At 41.4% G+C, this 16,962-nt stretch overlaps 1 protein-coding gene across 2 annotated transcripts in view; it reads left to right on the top strand.

The window, feature by feature from the left end:
• The window catches only part of prkcbb (protein kinase C, beta b), a 243,371-nt gene that overhangs the window by 201,183 nt on the left and 25,226 nt on the right, over positions 1–16,962 (top strand). For both annotated transcript variants that reach the window (XM_022685279.2, XM_022685280.2), the window contains exon 16: positions 10,410–10,550. In XM_022685279.2, coding sequence (XP_022541000.1) covers positions 10,410–10,550 — 141 coding nt within the window. The remainder of the gene's footprint in view (positions 1–10,409; positions 10,551–16,962) is intronic.

Raw genomic sequence — 16,962 nt, forward strand, 5'->3', positions numbered from 1 at the left:
ATAACAGTGCTATATGTAGTGAACTGGATGTTGGGAACAGTGAATAGAAGACAGGTGTTTTGAACTACACTAGTTAGCACTACACTGTGGGAAAATATAGTGCACCCAAAATCAGGCTTAAGTTCCTCTTTATGGTTCAGATATGTACTCAGCAGTGCCCTAAAACATCAATAAACAGATATTTCAGTCACAGCTAGTGATTCCAAACTTCTGAACTGTACTGTAAATGCACAGTGCCTCAGAGCAGCAGACAGAGTGGGTAATTTATCTTGGCCTACAGCTGTCAGTCTGTATGAAGTTATTGCTGCTAACGGTCATCTTACTGACCCTCTGTTTAAAGCAATTTCTCTCAGTATGATCAGCTCTCTCGCCCGCTCTCTCACTCTCTCTCTCACTCAGTGTTACTCTCTGACCCCACACTCTACTTTAATGAGAACACTGTCGTCTCTACTTACGCTCAGAAAAATCACAGCGTTTCAGCAGCTGGCTGGCCTGAATGTCCACTTTCCACACCTGATCACCCTGTATTTCTCTCTCACCCAGTCAAATACAGGGAGCTTTGAAGTGATTAAATAAATGATTGCTATTAATATTAATAACATCATAAAGAAAACAATCCTGCCTGTTCTCCCCGCCGCTGTGGGTGTGGAGAGCAGTTTGGCTGAAGGAGACATAGAGGAGAGGATAGCTGATGGGGGGCTGAAAGGTGAGCGACTGCTGGGAGAGACTCAGGTGGTCTCTGTGGGGGGAGACGGGACGTCACACGGCTGTTGTCAGCGGATTTTTTCCGGCTTTGATCAGGATTTGCCCGACGGCACCTCACTGCGGCAGAGTTTGGAGAAAAGGAGCCACTCTCAGAGGAGAGAGAGTAAAGAGAAAGAGGGCGAGCAGGTGTCTCTAAAGGGACCCGCACGCTAGCACATTCATGCTAATGCCCGTATTAAATAATGAATGGGACAGACATGCTCAGAATCCCAATACTGCTGCTGCTGCTCTGAGTGCCTTTATGAAAATGCAGTGTCTGAGAACATTCCAGAAATTCCACCCATGTTCCATCCCATCAGTCGTCCCCATGGAGAACTGGAAAGAGTCATTAATATCAGTTCTCTTCGATAGGGTTAGCTCAGGTGGTGCATCCTCCCCAGAACTGTATGTCCTAAACATCTTCATTTCAAGAATAAACAGGTTAATAGAGAAGTGATGTCCAAACTTCTGGTTTGTTTTATTTTTGACATTAAGATAAAAACTATATATTTTTTTATATAGATAACTTTAAACATTTAAATACAGATTAACCTATCACTTGGTCCCCATTTCAATAATTCCAAATTCCAACATCCCCACTGCCATCATTCCTGCTTACATTACGTTTAATTTCTCAATCCATGCTTCTGTCATTCATTCCTCTGTCATCACATCCCTCACCCCTCCTGCTTCAATCATCCCTAATTCCATTATCCACAATTCTTTTATTGACACTTTCATTATACTTGCTTTTATTATCTGTGCTTCCATCATCCCTGCTTTCATTATTCCACTTACATCATCATTTCATTACCCCAACTTTAATTAACCCAATTCCATCACCCCTTTTTCACTTAGCTCAACTTTAATTATACACAACTTTAACTTCCGTCACCCCACTTCCATTATCACTGCTTCCATTTTCCCCCTTACATCATCCCCATTTTCATTACCTCTTCTTTAATTAACCCCACTTCCATCACCCTTGCTTTCATCATCCCCATTTTCATTACCTCTTCTTTATTATCCCCACTTCCATCACCCTTGCTTTCATCATCCCCATTTTCATTACCTCTTCTTTAATTATCCCCACTTCCAACATTCCTGCTTTCATTATCCCCTTCCATTATCCACATCCCCATTACCCCTTTTTAAATTATCCTCATTTCCATCATCCCAATGTCCGTTATCCTTGCTTTCATTATCCCCACTTCCTTCTTCGCTGTCTTCATAATTCCTGCTTTTATTATTCCTGCTTTTATCATCCCTGTTTCTCAGCCAAGGCTACCTCCATTAATCCTTCATGCTTTTTTCTCAGTAATTTATTTCTATATAATCCCACTTTCATCAATCTCACTTTAATTACCACACTACTAGTGGGCCTTTGTCAGACAAATGGTAAATTTCCTAATCCATTAGTCCTGCCTCTGTTAATCCTACCTCCAGTTCCACTGCCTCCACCAGGCCTGCATCCATCAGTCCTAACTTCATCAGTTCTGCCTCAATCAGTCCTACCTTTATTATTTCTCCAGTCCTGCCTCCATCAGTTATAACTCCATCAGTCCTGCCTCATCTCTTTCAGCTCTGTTGGTCCTACCACCATTGGTCCTGCTTTCATACTCTTGTACCTCCATCAGTCCTGTCTCCATCAGTTTTGCTCCTTTACCCTATCGCCATCATTCCACCTTTTATTAGTCCTGCTCCAATCAGTGTCCTCCATTAGCATCCCAACCCTATTTGTCTTTATTAGTTCTGCCTCAATCATCTCCACCTACACCTGTCCCACCTCCAGTAGTCCTGTCTAACTGCCCTGTCTAATTTCTTTCTTTGTCATTTTTTCTTCAGATGTGAAACATATTTTAACCCCATATACTTCTTTTTATCTTTCTTTCTTACGTAATTTCTGTTCTTCTGATTTTCTTCCCTTCTGTAAGTCTTAGACTCTGGGGAGAGTCTGAGGACCACAGTCCTTAACTCTACTACAGGAGGGCTAAACGAGTCCCTGAAGTTTTAGAGGCAGATTGGAGAAGCATGTTCATTTGGAGTTCAGTGTGTAAGTGCTGTTTGGAGAATTATGGTGGAGTTGTAAAATATGTATGAGGAGTTTCCCTCACACAAGTGGAGCGATCACTCTTCCAGCTCTGTAGCTAAATGACTAATTCAGTTAGTTTCTGTAACTTTGACATCTGGTTTAGCATCTGAGTTTGATTATAAGAGAGAAAACGCAGTGATGGAAATCTTTTCTGTGAATGAGAATCAATGTAAATTCACTCACACTTCAGTGGTTTTTGGTTTAATTGGGACTTGGATGAGCCAATTATATGCTGCACTTCCCCTCACTGACGTCATTGCTTTGGACCCCACTAGCCAATGGTATGAATTACTTTATGACTTTCAATTTAACAACAAATGTCTGGGCCAATCAGGTGTTAGAATGTAGTGTGAATGTTTTTTTATCCAGACTCTTCAGTGGTTGTTTACTAAAGTTTGTTTGTTATATTTGTCAGTTGTTCTTGTAAATAAAAAATGTAATATATATCATTTGGTACAGTGGAAAATATTGAAAAACATTTTACATTTTATTTTATATAGAACCTCAATAGTAACAAAAGGGTTACAATCAGACTTTTAGTGTAACCACTAGTACAAGTAAAACCAGGACAATGTGAAGAATGATTTAAATACTTACAAAGTTATTTACTTGGATTCATTTAGAAAAACATTTTGAAGACTGCTCTATGTGACCACACACCTACTATCTTAATGAGATATGATACATTTTTTTCTAGTACTAGATATAACAGTCTGTGCAGGGGTGTAGGTAAGATGCTCTATATTGGAGTGTAAATGTATCTTATATTATTGTGTAAATTGGAGTGTGTGTTTGTGTGTGTGTTAATTGAATATATGATGCTAAACAGCGGAAGAGCTGGCAGATAAGTTTTAATTACAGCTGTTGGGATAGGGTGGTGTGTGCATGTGTGTGTGTGTGTGTGTGTGTGTGTGTGTGTGTGCGCGTGTGTGTGTCCTCGGTACTAATTAGAGGGTTGTCAGTGCTGATGGTGTGCAGCTGCAGTGTGAGTGGATTAGTGGAGAGACTGTGAGAGTGAGATAGTGAGGATATGGACATAGGCCCACAACCACCCAAACACACACACACACACACACACACACAGTAAAGGGGGGGGGGGGTCTGTGGAATCTCTTCTAAGAGCAGAGCTAGAACCACTGAGAGGAACTGATACTGAAAGGGGAACCATCTCCCAACAATTAACCTTCATGAGTGCATGAGGAATTCAGAACAACTTTCTAAAAGCAGAAATAAAGCACTGAGAGGAGCCACAACTCAAATGTAGAACCTCTCTAAAAGCATGATCAAGAACCGCTGAGAAAACTGAGAGCATAAAGAGAAAGACACTAAAAGAAACTGACATAAGAAGAGCATGAGGGAGAAAATGAAAAGAAACTGATAAGAAACTCTGTAGAGCAGTACAATAGTTTTGAGACTGTACTGAATCAGGAGCAGGGAGTGTTCAAGTTGTACTGAATCAGAATCAGTAGAAGAAAGTGTTTAGGTCATTCTGAATCAGAATCAGTAGCAGAGAGTGTTGAGGTTATACTGAATCAGAATCAGTAGCAGAGAGTGTTGAGGTTATACTGAATCAGAATCAGGAGCAGAGAGTCTCCGCGCTCACTGGGGGTTCTGTATTCTGTATTATCTATGTTTAATGTTTTGCCTGATTCTTTGTCCTGTAATCATGTTTCTGTAAAGCTGCTTTGTGCCAACACCTGTTGTAAAAAGCGCTATACAAATAAATTTGATTTGCTTGATTTGCTCTTCTGGCTCTGGGTTTACTTTGCTTTCGATATTGGTTTGGTTCTGCCTGCTGTAGTTTGTGTGTGTGTGTGTTCTCTGCCTGACTCTGTCAGCAGTGTGTTGGCTCAGGGCGCTGATAGATCAGGACAGGCAGGTGTGTGTGTGACTGCACCTGGGTGGGCTGACACCAACAGCTGCTAATCACACACACACACACACACACACACACACACACACACACACACACACACACAGGGACAGATGGTAGTGTTTTATGACTGGATAATATTATTAATATTATTATAAGTATGAGCATTATAAATAATAATAATAATTTCAAAGAAAAAGCAAAACTATAATTAAAATATATAGTTGAACATTAAGCATTTAACATTTAACATTTACGCATAACCACCTGACTCCACTGCCTAAAACAACCCTATTGTTTCCTAGTGGGAAAATACATTTAAATCATTGTATGGTAAAAATAATTTGGTCTCTTTACTTAAACAAAAAAGTTTTTTTACTACTTGCCAAATATTCAGTGCATTCAATACAAAATACAAAATATTTACACACTGTATGTGTTTGAGTTTCACTGTAGTAAATTCCTCTCAGTTAGTACTGATATGTCAATATAGTTATTAAATGAAATGACATTTACACACACACTAATAATCAGTGGATTGGGTCTCCAGGTGGTCAAGTGGACTAAGACGCTCTCACTATGATCTGAGTAGTGCTGGTCTGAATCCTGGATCATGCTGGTCGTCATCAGCTGCCAGAGTCAGAGAGAGCACAATTGTCCTCGTTCTCTCTGGGTGGGTAGAGTGAAGTCTCTCTTCAGTCACTCCCAGTGTGATGATGGTCAGCGCAGGTATCTGTTAGCTGATGTATCAGGACCGGCTGCCTGTGCTTTCCTCAGCTGCAGTTCGTAAAGTCTGACTTTACATATATCAGAGGAGACATGTGCTGGCCTTTACTCTCCTAGTGCTGGGGGCATTACTAGTTATGGAGATTGGGGGGGCTTTAGTGAGTGAGTGGGGTAGTTAGCCTTCCAAATAATAAGATTAGAAAAAAAATATTACTACTTCTATTACTATTACTACTAATAATAATAAAAGTTTTATTTATTATAGTTTTATAAGTCACACATTAGCAGGGTGACCAAAACACCTACTTCAACCTAAGACATATTGCCAAATTTTATCTCGAACTGGAAGCCAAGAAGCTGATTCATGCCTTTGTTTCAAGTATACTATACTGTAGTGCTCTATTTACTGGTCCTCTAAAACTCAATAGAGAAACTACAGTTAATTCATAGTTAATTCAACTTGTCTTCCTGTGTCTTTTAGAATTGATTTAAATGGTAAACATTAACACTCTGAATCATCAGTGTACCACAACAATTCATTAATACATTTTATTATAAAAGCTTTTCTGTTTTTTTATAAACTTAGGCTTAAAGTTTTTAATATTTGTAGCATAACATCCATAGATTAGTGCAACAATACGGGTAATGTAAACATATTACAAATATCTCATGCTTTGACCTTTTTTGAAGAACAGTTCAAGATCGTATTATAGCATGGAGAATGGAGTTTCCCTTTAACTTGACTTAACTTAACTTCTCCAAATATCTTCTTTCTGTTTCTCTGCTCTCTGTCTCATTTTACTCTTCAACTTCCCCCTCCATGTGAGACCTTATTAGCGAGAGAAGCTGTAGTTCATGGTTGTATGTGAACATGAACAGACGACAATGAACTTAAAATAACACAGCTACATAATGTCTCTGTGAAGAATTCATCATATCACAGCTCTTCAGTTCTACTCTGCTGCATATGTCCTGTGACCTCTGCATATTTATGGTCGGCATGTTGCTCTTTGTATGAGCTTTTGTGTTCTGTTTTGAACATGATCACAAAGAGCCCAGAATCAAAACATGCCAATATTTAAATAAAAAATTACAGATGGGCTCAAAAGTCCTTTACTAGCTCTGTTTGTGATGATACTGTATTGCCACTCACCATTAGTTACAGTGCGCACACACGCACGCACGCACACACACACACTCACTCTCACACACACACACACACACACACACACACACTCACACGCACGCACACACACACACAAACTGTGGGTGGCTGTGTTGTACACTGAGCTGCCATATGCATTAATGATGATGATGAGGGCACTGAAGCACATGGCTCTGATCAAGGCCTGAACTCTTTGTGTGTATGTGTGTGTGTGTGTGTGTGTGTGTGTGTGTATGTGTGTGTGTGTGTGTGTGTGTGTGTGTGTGTGTTAGGGTTAAACTCAGGCAGTGGTGTGGGGAGCTCCACTACACAAAGAGCCGAAAAGACTTTTTCTGCTGCCATCAATATTTCATACACTCAGAACCTCCAACAAAAGTAGCAACACACACACACACACACACACACACACACACACACACACACACACACAGGCTAAAGCCTCTCACTGGAATAAAACCGTCAAACGCTTTAGACGCATTCAATGCAGCATCCTACTACCACCACAAACACTTTAACTCCAAATGCCCTTTAAACTGCTGTAGCTTAAAGGAATGGAGCAAAACTGCTGTAGACTGAATGGGTGGGGCTAAACATTTTATAGACTGAATGGGTGGGGCTAAACAGCTTTAAGATAAATAGGCGGGGCTAAACTGTTGTAAACTGAATGGGTGGAGCTAAACTGATGTAGGCTGAATGAGTGGGGCTTAACAGCTTTAAGATAAATAGGCGGGGCTAAACTGTTGTAGACTGAATGGGTGAAGCTAAACTGCTGTAGACTTAATAGATGGGGCTAAACTGCTGTAGAATGAATGAGTGAAGCTAAACTGCTGTAGACTTAATAGATGGGGCTAAACTGCTGTAGACTTAATAGATGGGGCTAAACTGCTGTAGACTGAATGAGTGAAGCTAAACTGCTGTAGACTGAATAGGTGAAGCTAAACTGCTGTAGACTGAATGAGTGAAGCTAAACTGCTATAGACTGAATGAGTGAAGCTAAACTGCTGTAGACTGAATAGGTGAAGCTAAACTGCTGTAGACTGAATGAGTGAAGCTAAACTGCTGTAGACTGAATGGGTGAAGCTAAACTGCTGTAGACTTAATGAGTGAAGCTAAACTGCTATAGACTGAATGGGTGAAGCTAAACTGCTGTAGGCTGAATGGGTGAAGCTAAACTGCTGTAGGCTGAATGGGTGAAGCTAAACTGCTGTAGGCTGAATGGGTGAAGCTAAACTGCTGTAGGCTGAATGGGTGAAGCTAAACTGCTGTAGGCTGAATGGGTGAAGCTAAACTGCTGTAGGCTGAATGGGTGAAGCTAAACTGCTGCCACTTGCGCTGTCTTCTCAGTCTCGTACATGGTCCGGACGTTCCATGTAGCGATGGTAGTAGTGGTCCTGGTAGAGATGATGATCTTCGGCCTGACAGCTTCCAGATGACTCTGGCTTTCACTGTCTGATTTCATACTCCTTCCAGCTGGAGGTCCATCTTCTCCCAGGTCCATGGTGTCTGTTAATATTCTTGTTGGCGTTTCTGTAGCAAGAGTGTTTTTTACAGGGTGGGGTAGCTAGCCCCACGCCCAACCCTCCTCCTTTTGCAGCTGGGCTTGGGACCGTCCTTGGCGGAGACTGAATAGGTGGAGCTAAACTGCTGTAGGCTGAATGGGTGAAGCTAAACTGCTGTAGACTGAATGGGTGAGCTAAACTGCTGTAGACTGAATGAGTGAAGCTAAACTGCTGTAGACTTAATAGATGGGGCTAAACTGCTGTAGACTGAATGAGTGAAGCTAAACTGCTGTAGACTGAATAGGTGAAGCTAAACTGCTGTAGACTGAATAGGTGAAGCTAAACTGCTGTAGACTGAATGAGTGAAGCTAAACTGCTGTAGGCTGAATGGGTGAAGCTAAACTGCTGTAGACTTAATAGATGGGGCTAAACTGCTGTAGAATGAATGGGTGAAGCTAAACTGCTGTAGACTGAATGGGTGAAGCTAAACTGCTGTAGACTTAATAGATGGGGCTAAACTGCTGTAGACTGAATGAGTGAAGCTAAACTGCTGTAGACTGAATGAGTGAAGCTAAACTGCTGTAGACTTAATAGATGGGGCTAAACTGCTGTAGACTGAATGAGTGAAGCTAAACTGCTGTAGACTGAATGAGTGAAGCTAAACTGCTGTAGACTGAATAGGTGAAGCTAAACTGCTGTAGACTAAATGAGTGAAGCTAAACTGCTGTAGACTGAATGGGTGAAGCTAAACTGCTGTAGACTTAATAGATGGGGCTAAACTGCTGTAGAATGAATGAGTGAAGCTAAACTGCTGTAGACTTAATAGATGGGGCTAAACTGCTGTAGACTGAATGAGTGAAGCTAAACTGCTGTAGACTGAATGAGTGAAGTTAAACTGCTGTAGACTGAATGAGTGAAGCTAAACTGCTGTAGACTTAATAGATGGGGCTAAACTGCTGTAGACTGAATGAGTGAAGCTAAACTGCTGTAGACTGAATGAGTGAAGCTAAACTGCTGTAGACTGAATAGGTGAAGCTAAACTGCTGTAGACTGAATGAGTGAAGCTAAACTGCTGTAGACTGAATGGGTGAAGCTAAACTGCTGTAGGCTGAATGAGTGAAGCTAAACTGCTGTAGACTAAATGAGTGAAGCTAAACTGCTGTAGACTTAATAGATGGGGCTAAACTGCTGTAGAATGAATGGGTGAAGCTAAACTGCTGTAGAATGAATGGGTGAAGCTAAACTGCTGTAGAATAAATGGGTGAAGCTAAACTGCTGTAGACTGAATGGGTGAAGCTAAACTGCTGTAGACTGAATGGGTGAAGCTAAACTGCTGTAGGCTGAATGGGTGAAGCTAAACTGCTGTAGACTGAATGGGTGAAGCTAAACTGCTGTAGACTGAATGAGTGAAGCTAAACTGCTGTAGACTTAATAGATGGGGCTAAACTGCTGTAGGCTGAATGGGTGAAGCTAAACTGCTGTAGACTGAATGGGTGAAGCTAAACTGCTGTAGGCTGAATGGGTGAAGCTAAACTGCTGTAGGCTGAATGGGTGAAGCTAAACTGCTGTAGGCTGAATGAGTGAAGCTAAACTGCTGTAGGCTGAATGGGTGAAGCTAAACTGCTGTAGGCTGAATGGGTGAAGCTAAACTGCTGTAGGCTGAATGGGTGAAGCTAAACTGCTGTAGGCTGAATGGGTGAAGCTAAACTGCTGCCACTTGCGCTGTCTTCTCAGTCTCGTACATGGTCCGGACGTTCCATGTAGCGATGGTAGTAGTGGTCCTGGTAGAGATGATGATCTTCGGCCTGACAGCTTCCAGATGACTCTGGCTTTCACTGTCTGATTTCATACTCCTTCCAGCTGGAGGTCCATCTTCTCCCAGGTCCATGGTGTCTGTTAATATTCTTGTTGGCGTTTCTGTAGCAAGAGTGTTTTTTACAGGGTGGGGTAGCTAGCCCCACGCCCAACCCTCCTCCTTTTGCAGCCGGGCTTGGGACCGTCCTTGGCGGAGACTGAATAGGTGGAGCTAAACTGCTGTAGGCTGAATGGGTGAAGCTAAACTGCTGTAGACTGAATGGGTGAGCTAAACTGCTGTAGAGTAAAGGGGAGGAGCTAAACTGCTGTAAAATGAGTGGGTGGAGCTAAACTGCTGTAGACTGAATGAGTGAAGCTAAACTGCTGTAGGCTGAATGGGTGAGCTAAACTGCTGTAGAGTAAAGGGGAGGAGCTAAACTGCTGTAAAATGAGTGGGTGGGCTAAACTAATGTAGACTAAAGTGTTGGGGCTAAACTGCTGCTTTGTGTGTTGCAGTTGATGACTAAGCATCCTGGGAAGCGTCTGGGCTGTGGTCCGGAGGGTGAACGGGACATCAGGGAGCACGGCTTTTTCCGCTACATGGATTGGGAAAAACTGGAGAACAAAGAGGTTCAACCACCATTTAAACCTAAAGCTGTAAGTCTGAACACACACACAGTCTTTCTGATTTGGTTTGCCCTAACACACAGGTGGATGACCCTCCAGAGAGTGTGTGTTGGAGAATGATGGTGATTATTCCTGCAAGACCTCGTATGATGAAAGAAAAGATTCATGGACCTAAAATCACTCTGGTCCCAGAGCTCAGCCTTGTGATTTCCACAGGCACATGCTCACGAGGACTAAACCACAAATGTGCTTTTTGAGACTGGGCTTCAAAGCAAAAGTTCAGCCATACATGCTAACGTTGCTAACAGTGAATAGATGCTAGTAGTCACCAGTTCATGTGATGTCAGGTGAATACTGCTTTTTGTTGACTGTTCACTTCCATTCACTGTTAGCATCATCAGCATTTTTGACTCAACATTCCTTTATCGTCTTCACACACTGACGCTGATCTAGTCACATGATTTATTGTCTATAATGATATCTACATGCATGACTGATGACCTTGTTTTTCAAATGTACACTTACTTATCTAAGAATATGAGTCTATTTGCCCTATTTTTGTGAAGATTCGCTGAAATAGTAGCTATGACATAGCGACAAAACAAGATGGCAGATTAGTGGTTTGTGGTCGGCAGGGATAGTGCTACTCTTCTCAGAGCAGGTAAAGCACCATTTCAGACAATCATTTATATCTGTGCTGCAACTGCTCTGCTCTCTAGTGATGTTAAAATTTTACAGCTAGGAGTCCAACATGGGAGTTGTTTATAGGTGTGTAGGGCAGTTATGTAACAGAATTAGCAGTTAGTGTTCTACTCCAAGCATGTTGAGTTTTTAGAAGTTTAGCATTCATACTTTCAGCAATGCTAATCCTGGATATCTTTTCAATGTATTGGAAGTTAAAGAAGAAAAGTTCATATAAATTATTTGCCAAAGTAGTGTCACACCTACATTTATAAAAGCAGTTGTGGAGCGCAGCGGATGAGCAGTTTGGGATGCAGGATATTCAGAGCTTAAACATCCGCTCTGTGGTTTGTAAAAGGACTCCAGAGGAAGGAGCGGACTGGCTTTGTTAGTGTCCAGCAGAAGCCTGGAGGCAGTGTGTGTCAGGTCGAGAAGGATTGTTAGCCTCTCTCAAATTTAATTAGGGAAACCCCATCTCTGGCTTTGTCTGAGGGAGTTGTCAGACTATTTCTCTCCTTCTCTCCTCCCTCTCTCTCTCCTCTTAGAGGTCCTGAAGGAGTGCTGAGATGTTTAGGTGTGGGAGTGAATGTGTGCGCTGGTGTGTCGGGATATTACAGTTCTCCCTTCACCGTGATGGAGGAAATGAACTTGCTGGACTGACGTTAGTTCTGTGCAAGGGTAGGGTCAGATCACTGTATCGTGCATCTTGCGCACCCAATCAGAAATGAGATTTTTTCAGACACTGCAAATTACAGTACTGAAAAGGATAATCTTCTTTGGACAACAAGCTTTAAAAATGTATTTTAAGTCCCTCTCGGACATGCTTCTTTAATAGTTAAAACAGATGCATTTTGTAAAAAAATAAAAATAAAACATCTCAAAAGTTAAGCAGTAGTTATTAGATGCTTTCCTAGAATAATAACAGGTAGTCCACTAAAAGCAGGGATGGGACCTTAAACCCAGCATCCAATCAAAAAATACTAATGAACATGACTGAAATGTTAGACTTGAACAAACGCAGGCCTGCAGTAGTGGTGAAATTTGTAAATAATTTATATAAACTACAATTTCTCAAGCAGGCTAGGCTAAGGGGACAGACACTCACAGATAACAATGGCAGAGTTTATTACAGAAGTGGCGCACAAGAGTTGCGAGAGACAGGCAAGGTCAGTAACAAAATGGTAGCAAATGTAAACAACATGCCAAAGAGTAGTCAGGAAAAGCAGGTTCATACAAATCCAGCAAATCAAGGGAAAAGCAAAAAAGAGGTCCAAAAATACAAAAACAACAACAGCAACAACAACAGGTAATCATTAGAATGGGCAAAGAAAAGATGATAAACTGTGATACTAAAAGGGTCAGCAGCGAAGAACGCAAAACAATGAAATGCGTTGTAGAAGAGTGAGGAAAACTAGATTAAATTCTCAGCACTGAACTGAGCAAATAGAGGAGTATATATACTGGGGAGGACAGATGGAGCGACTTAGTAACTCAGAGAACGGGAACGCTTTAGCGTCATGTGATCAGTGGAGTCAGTGAAGTCAGGTGTGGGTGCATGCCATGACAGTGTCAGGACTGACACAAGTTCATGACACAAAGAAAAACATTCATATCAGTGAACATGTCATTAGTCATGAGTCATCAGGATGGCAGGTCAGTGTGTCATAGTCAAAACTCTGCACACTTTCCTTGTAGTTTTTTTGTATACTGTGGGTGCATGAATAATGTTACTGGGATCAGTATCAGGCCCCATACTATGATAATGTACTTGTTCTTGTATTCACCAATAAGCGAGCAAGTGCTCTACGTAGCAGAGTGCATTTATACTTCTGAGTGTGTGTCCACAGAGTGTCACGCAGTTTCAGGTCACGCAACATATAGTTACAGTAATTTCTGTGAAGGTGTGTCAGGCTCCAGTGTATTCTGAATGGGTAGGGTTCACATCTATGCATAGGGTAGGAGCAGCCTACAGCGATCATTCTATAAGCTTTACTGTATGAGCTTTAATAATGCCCGCAGATCCTAATCTCCCCAGAACCTACTGAATCTGAGATGTTCCTCCACCTTAACATCAAAACGTTCTTGCATCCAACACGAGGTATCCACAGACTTAAAAAAAAAACAGTACAGTACAGAATACAATATAAGACCTGGCCACATGCTTCTGTGTGTTCAGTGAGCTGTGTACTGATATCTACTAGATATCTGTAAACAAGGTTCAAGAGGTGCATCACCAGAGGTAGAACCAAACAAATCACAGTACAAAATCATTGTTCAAAATGAATGAAAAATGGCTTTTTGATAGCCACCTGAATAGAGATGATGTGGATGAGACAAATAGACAGAACTTAATTCTGATCTACGAAATGCATTCTGTGTTTCTCTCTTGTACACGCTCAGATCAGGTATAGTTACTACTGAGTTTACAAATGCAGTTTAATCAGGTGTATTTGTTGACAGTCATATTCAGTCTTTGTACCCACATCTAGTGCAATCCTAGCAGATAACATGATACCAATTCTATCTTGGTTGCAAATCCAGTGTTGGTCAGAAAATGCACAGATAGAACAGGCCTTTCCACTTTGTGTAAATACCTCAGGAATATGAGGAATCAAAGCTCTGTACTCTTATGGTAAGATACAGTATACTGAGCTGTTCATACTGAGCTGTTCATACTGAGCTGTTCATACTGAGCTGTTCATACTGAGCTGTTCATACTGAGCTGTTTATACTGAGCTGTTTATACTGAGCTGTTCATACTGAGCTGTTCATACTGAGCTGTTTATACTGAGCTGTTCATACTGAGCTGTTCATACTGAGCTGTTCATACCGAGCTGTTTATACTGAGCTGTTCATACTGAGCTGTTCATACTGAGCTGTTTATCATGCTCTACATGTATAACTATTTGAAATGTTCTATTAAAATGAACCTGATGATTAATTATAATGTTTATTAAGAACACTAATGAAGGAATTTTAAGCAGGACCACTTGCACTTCCCTGCCCTTCTCTCTCTCTTTCTCTGCAGTGACACATTTAAACCTTTCATACTCATGGTCATTTGAAGGACACTAAAGTGGAGGAAAAGAGGCTGAAGGGTGTTCAGAGTGAAAGTGATAGAATTACGAGGGCGAGTGTGAAGACTGAGAGGTGATGGAACACTCCAGGTTCCTTTAGAAGAGGTTCTTTAGAGGCAGTTGTTAAATAGAGATTTTTAGGTCAGTGCTGAAGTGGAATGATAAGAGAAATGCAGACCGACATGAACACAAACCAAAAGAAATGCAGACCAACAGAAACACAGATGGACAACAACAGATATACTGACCATAAGAAATAACAGAAATTCAGACCGACAGGAACATGAACCAGCAGAAACATAGACCAGTGCTACAGCAGAAAGACAATAACAGACCAGCTGCAACACTGACTGACAGAACAACAGAAACATAAACCAACATAAACCGTTACTGCCACTGACCAATAGGAACAACAGAAACATAAGCTGAAAGGGCCGACAGGAAAAAATGCAAACTGTCTAAAACACAGACTGACAGAAACACACACACAAACCTTCTAAAACACAGACTGACAGAAACACACACACAAACCGTCTAAAACACTGACTGACAGCAACACACACACAAACCGTCTAAAACACAGACTGACATAAACACACACACAAACCGTCTAAAACACTGACTGACAGCAACACACACACAAACCGTCTAAAACACAGACTGACATAAACACACACACAAACCGTCTAAAACACAGACTGACAGAAATACACACACAAACCGTCTAAAACACAGACTGACAGAAACACACACACAAACAGTCTAAAACACAGACTGACAGAAACTCACACACAAACCGTCTAAAACACAGACTGACAGAAATACACACACAAACCGTCTAAAACACAGACTGACAGAAACAGACACACAAACTGTCTAAAACACAGACTGACAGAAATACACACACAAACCGTCTAAAACACAGACTGACAGAAACACACACACAAACCATCTAAAACACAGACTGACAGAAACACACACACACAAACCGTCTAAAACACAGACTGAGAGAAACACACACACAAACCGTCTAAAACACTGACTGACAGCAACACACACACAAACCGTCTAAAACACTGACTGACAGAAACAGACACACAAACAGTCCAAAACACAGCCTGAGAGAAACACACACACAAACCGTCTAAAACACAGACTGGCATAAACACACACACAAACCGTCTAAAACACAGACTGACATAAACACACACACAAACCGTCTAAAACACAGACTGACAGAAACAGACACACAAACGGTCCAAAACACAGAATGAAAGAAACAGACACACAAACCGTCCAAAACACAGACTGAGAGAAACACACACACAAACCGTTTAAAACACAGACTGAGAGAAATACACACACAAACCGTCTAAAACACAGACTGACAGAAACACACACACAAATCGTCTAAAACACTGACTGACAGCAACACACACACAAACCGTCTAAAACACAGACTGACAGAAATACACACACAAACCGTCTAAAACACAGACTGACAGAAACACACACAAACCGTCTAAAACACTGACTGACATAAACACACACACAAACCGTCTAAAACACTGACTGACAGAAATACACACACAAACCGTCTAAAACACAGACTGACAGAAATACACACACAAACCGTCTAAAACACAGACTGACAGAAAGACACACACACAAACAGTCTAAAACAGAGACTGAGAGAAACACACACACAAACCATCTAAAACACTGACTGACAGAAATACACACACAAACCGTCTAAAACACAGACTGACAGAAACACACACACAAATCGTCTAAAACACTGACTGACAGAAATACACACACAAACCGTCCAAAACACAGAATGAAAGAAACAGACACACAAACCGTCCAAAACACAGACTGAGAGAAACACACACACAAACCGTTTAAAACACAGACTGAGAGAAACACACACACAAACCGTCTAAAACACAGACTGACAGAAACACACTCACAACCCGTCTAAAACACTGACTGACAGAAACAGACACACAAACCGTCTAAAACACAGACTGACAGAAACAGACACACAAACCGTCCAAAACACAGACTGAGAGAAACACACACACAAACCGTCTAAAACACAGACTGACAGAAATACACACACAAACCGTCTAAAACACAGACTGACAGAAACACACAAATCGTCTAAAACACTGACTGACAGAAATACACACACAAACCGTCCAAAACACAGACTGACAGAAATACACACACAAACCGTCCAAAACACAGACTGACAGAAACAGACACACAAACCGTCCAAAACACAGACTGAAAGAAACAGACACACAAACCGTTTAAAACACTGACTGACAGAAACAGACACACAAACCGTCAAAAACACAGACTGAGAGAAACACACACACAAACCATCTAAAACATTGACTGACAGAAACACACTCACAACCCGTCTAAAACACTGACTCACAGAAACAGACACACAAACCGTCTAAAACACAGACTGACAGAAACACACACACAAACCACCTAAAACACTGACTGAGGGAAAGACACACAAACCGTCTAAAACACAGACTGACAGAAACACACACACAACCCGTCTAAAACACTGACTCACAGAAACAGACACACAAACCGTCTAAAACACAGACTGACAGAAACACACACACAAACCACCTAAAACACTGACTGAGGGAAACACA

Source organism: Astyanax mexicanus, chromosome 19 (assembly GCF_023375975.1).
Source record: "Astyanax mexicanus isolate ESR-SI-001 chromosome 19, AstMex3_surface, whole genome shotgun sequence".
Taxonomy (NCBI): Eukaryota; Metazoa; Chordata; class Actinopteri; order Characiformes; family Acestrorhamphidae; genus Astyanax; species Astyanax mexicanus.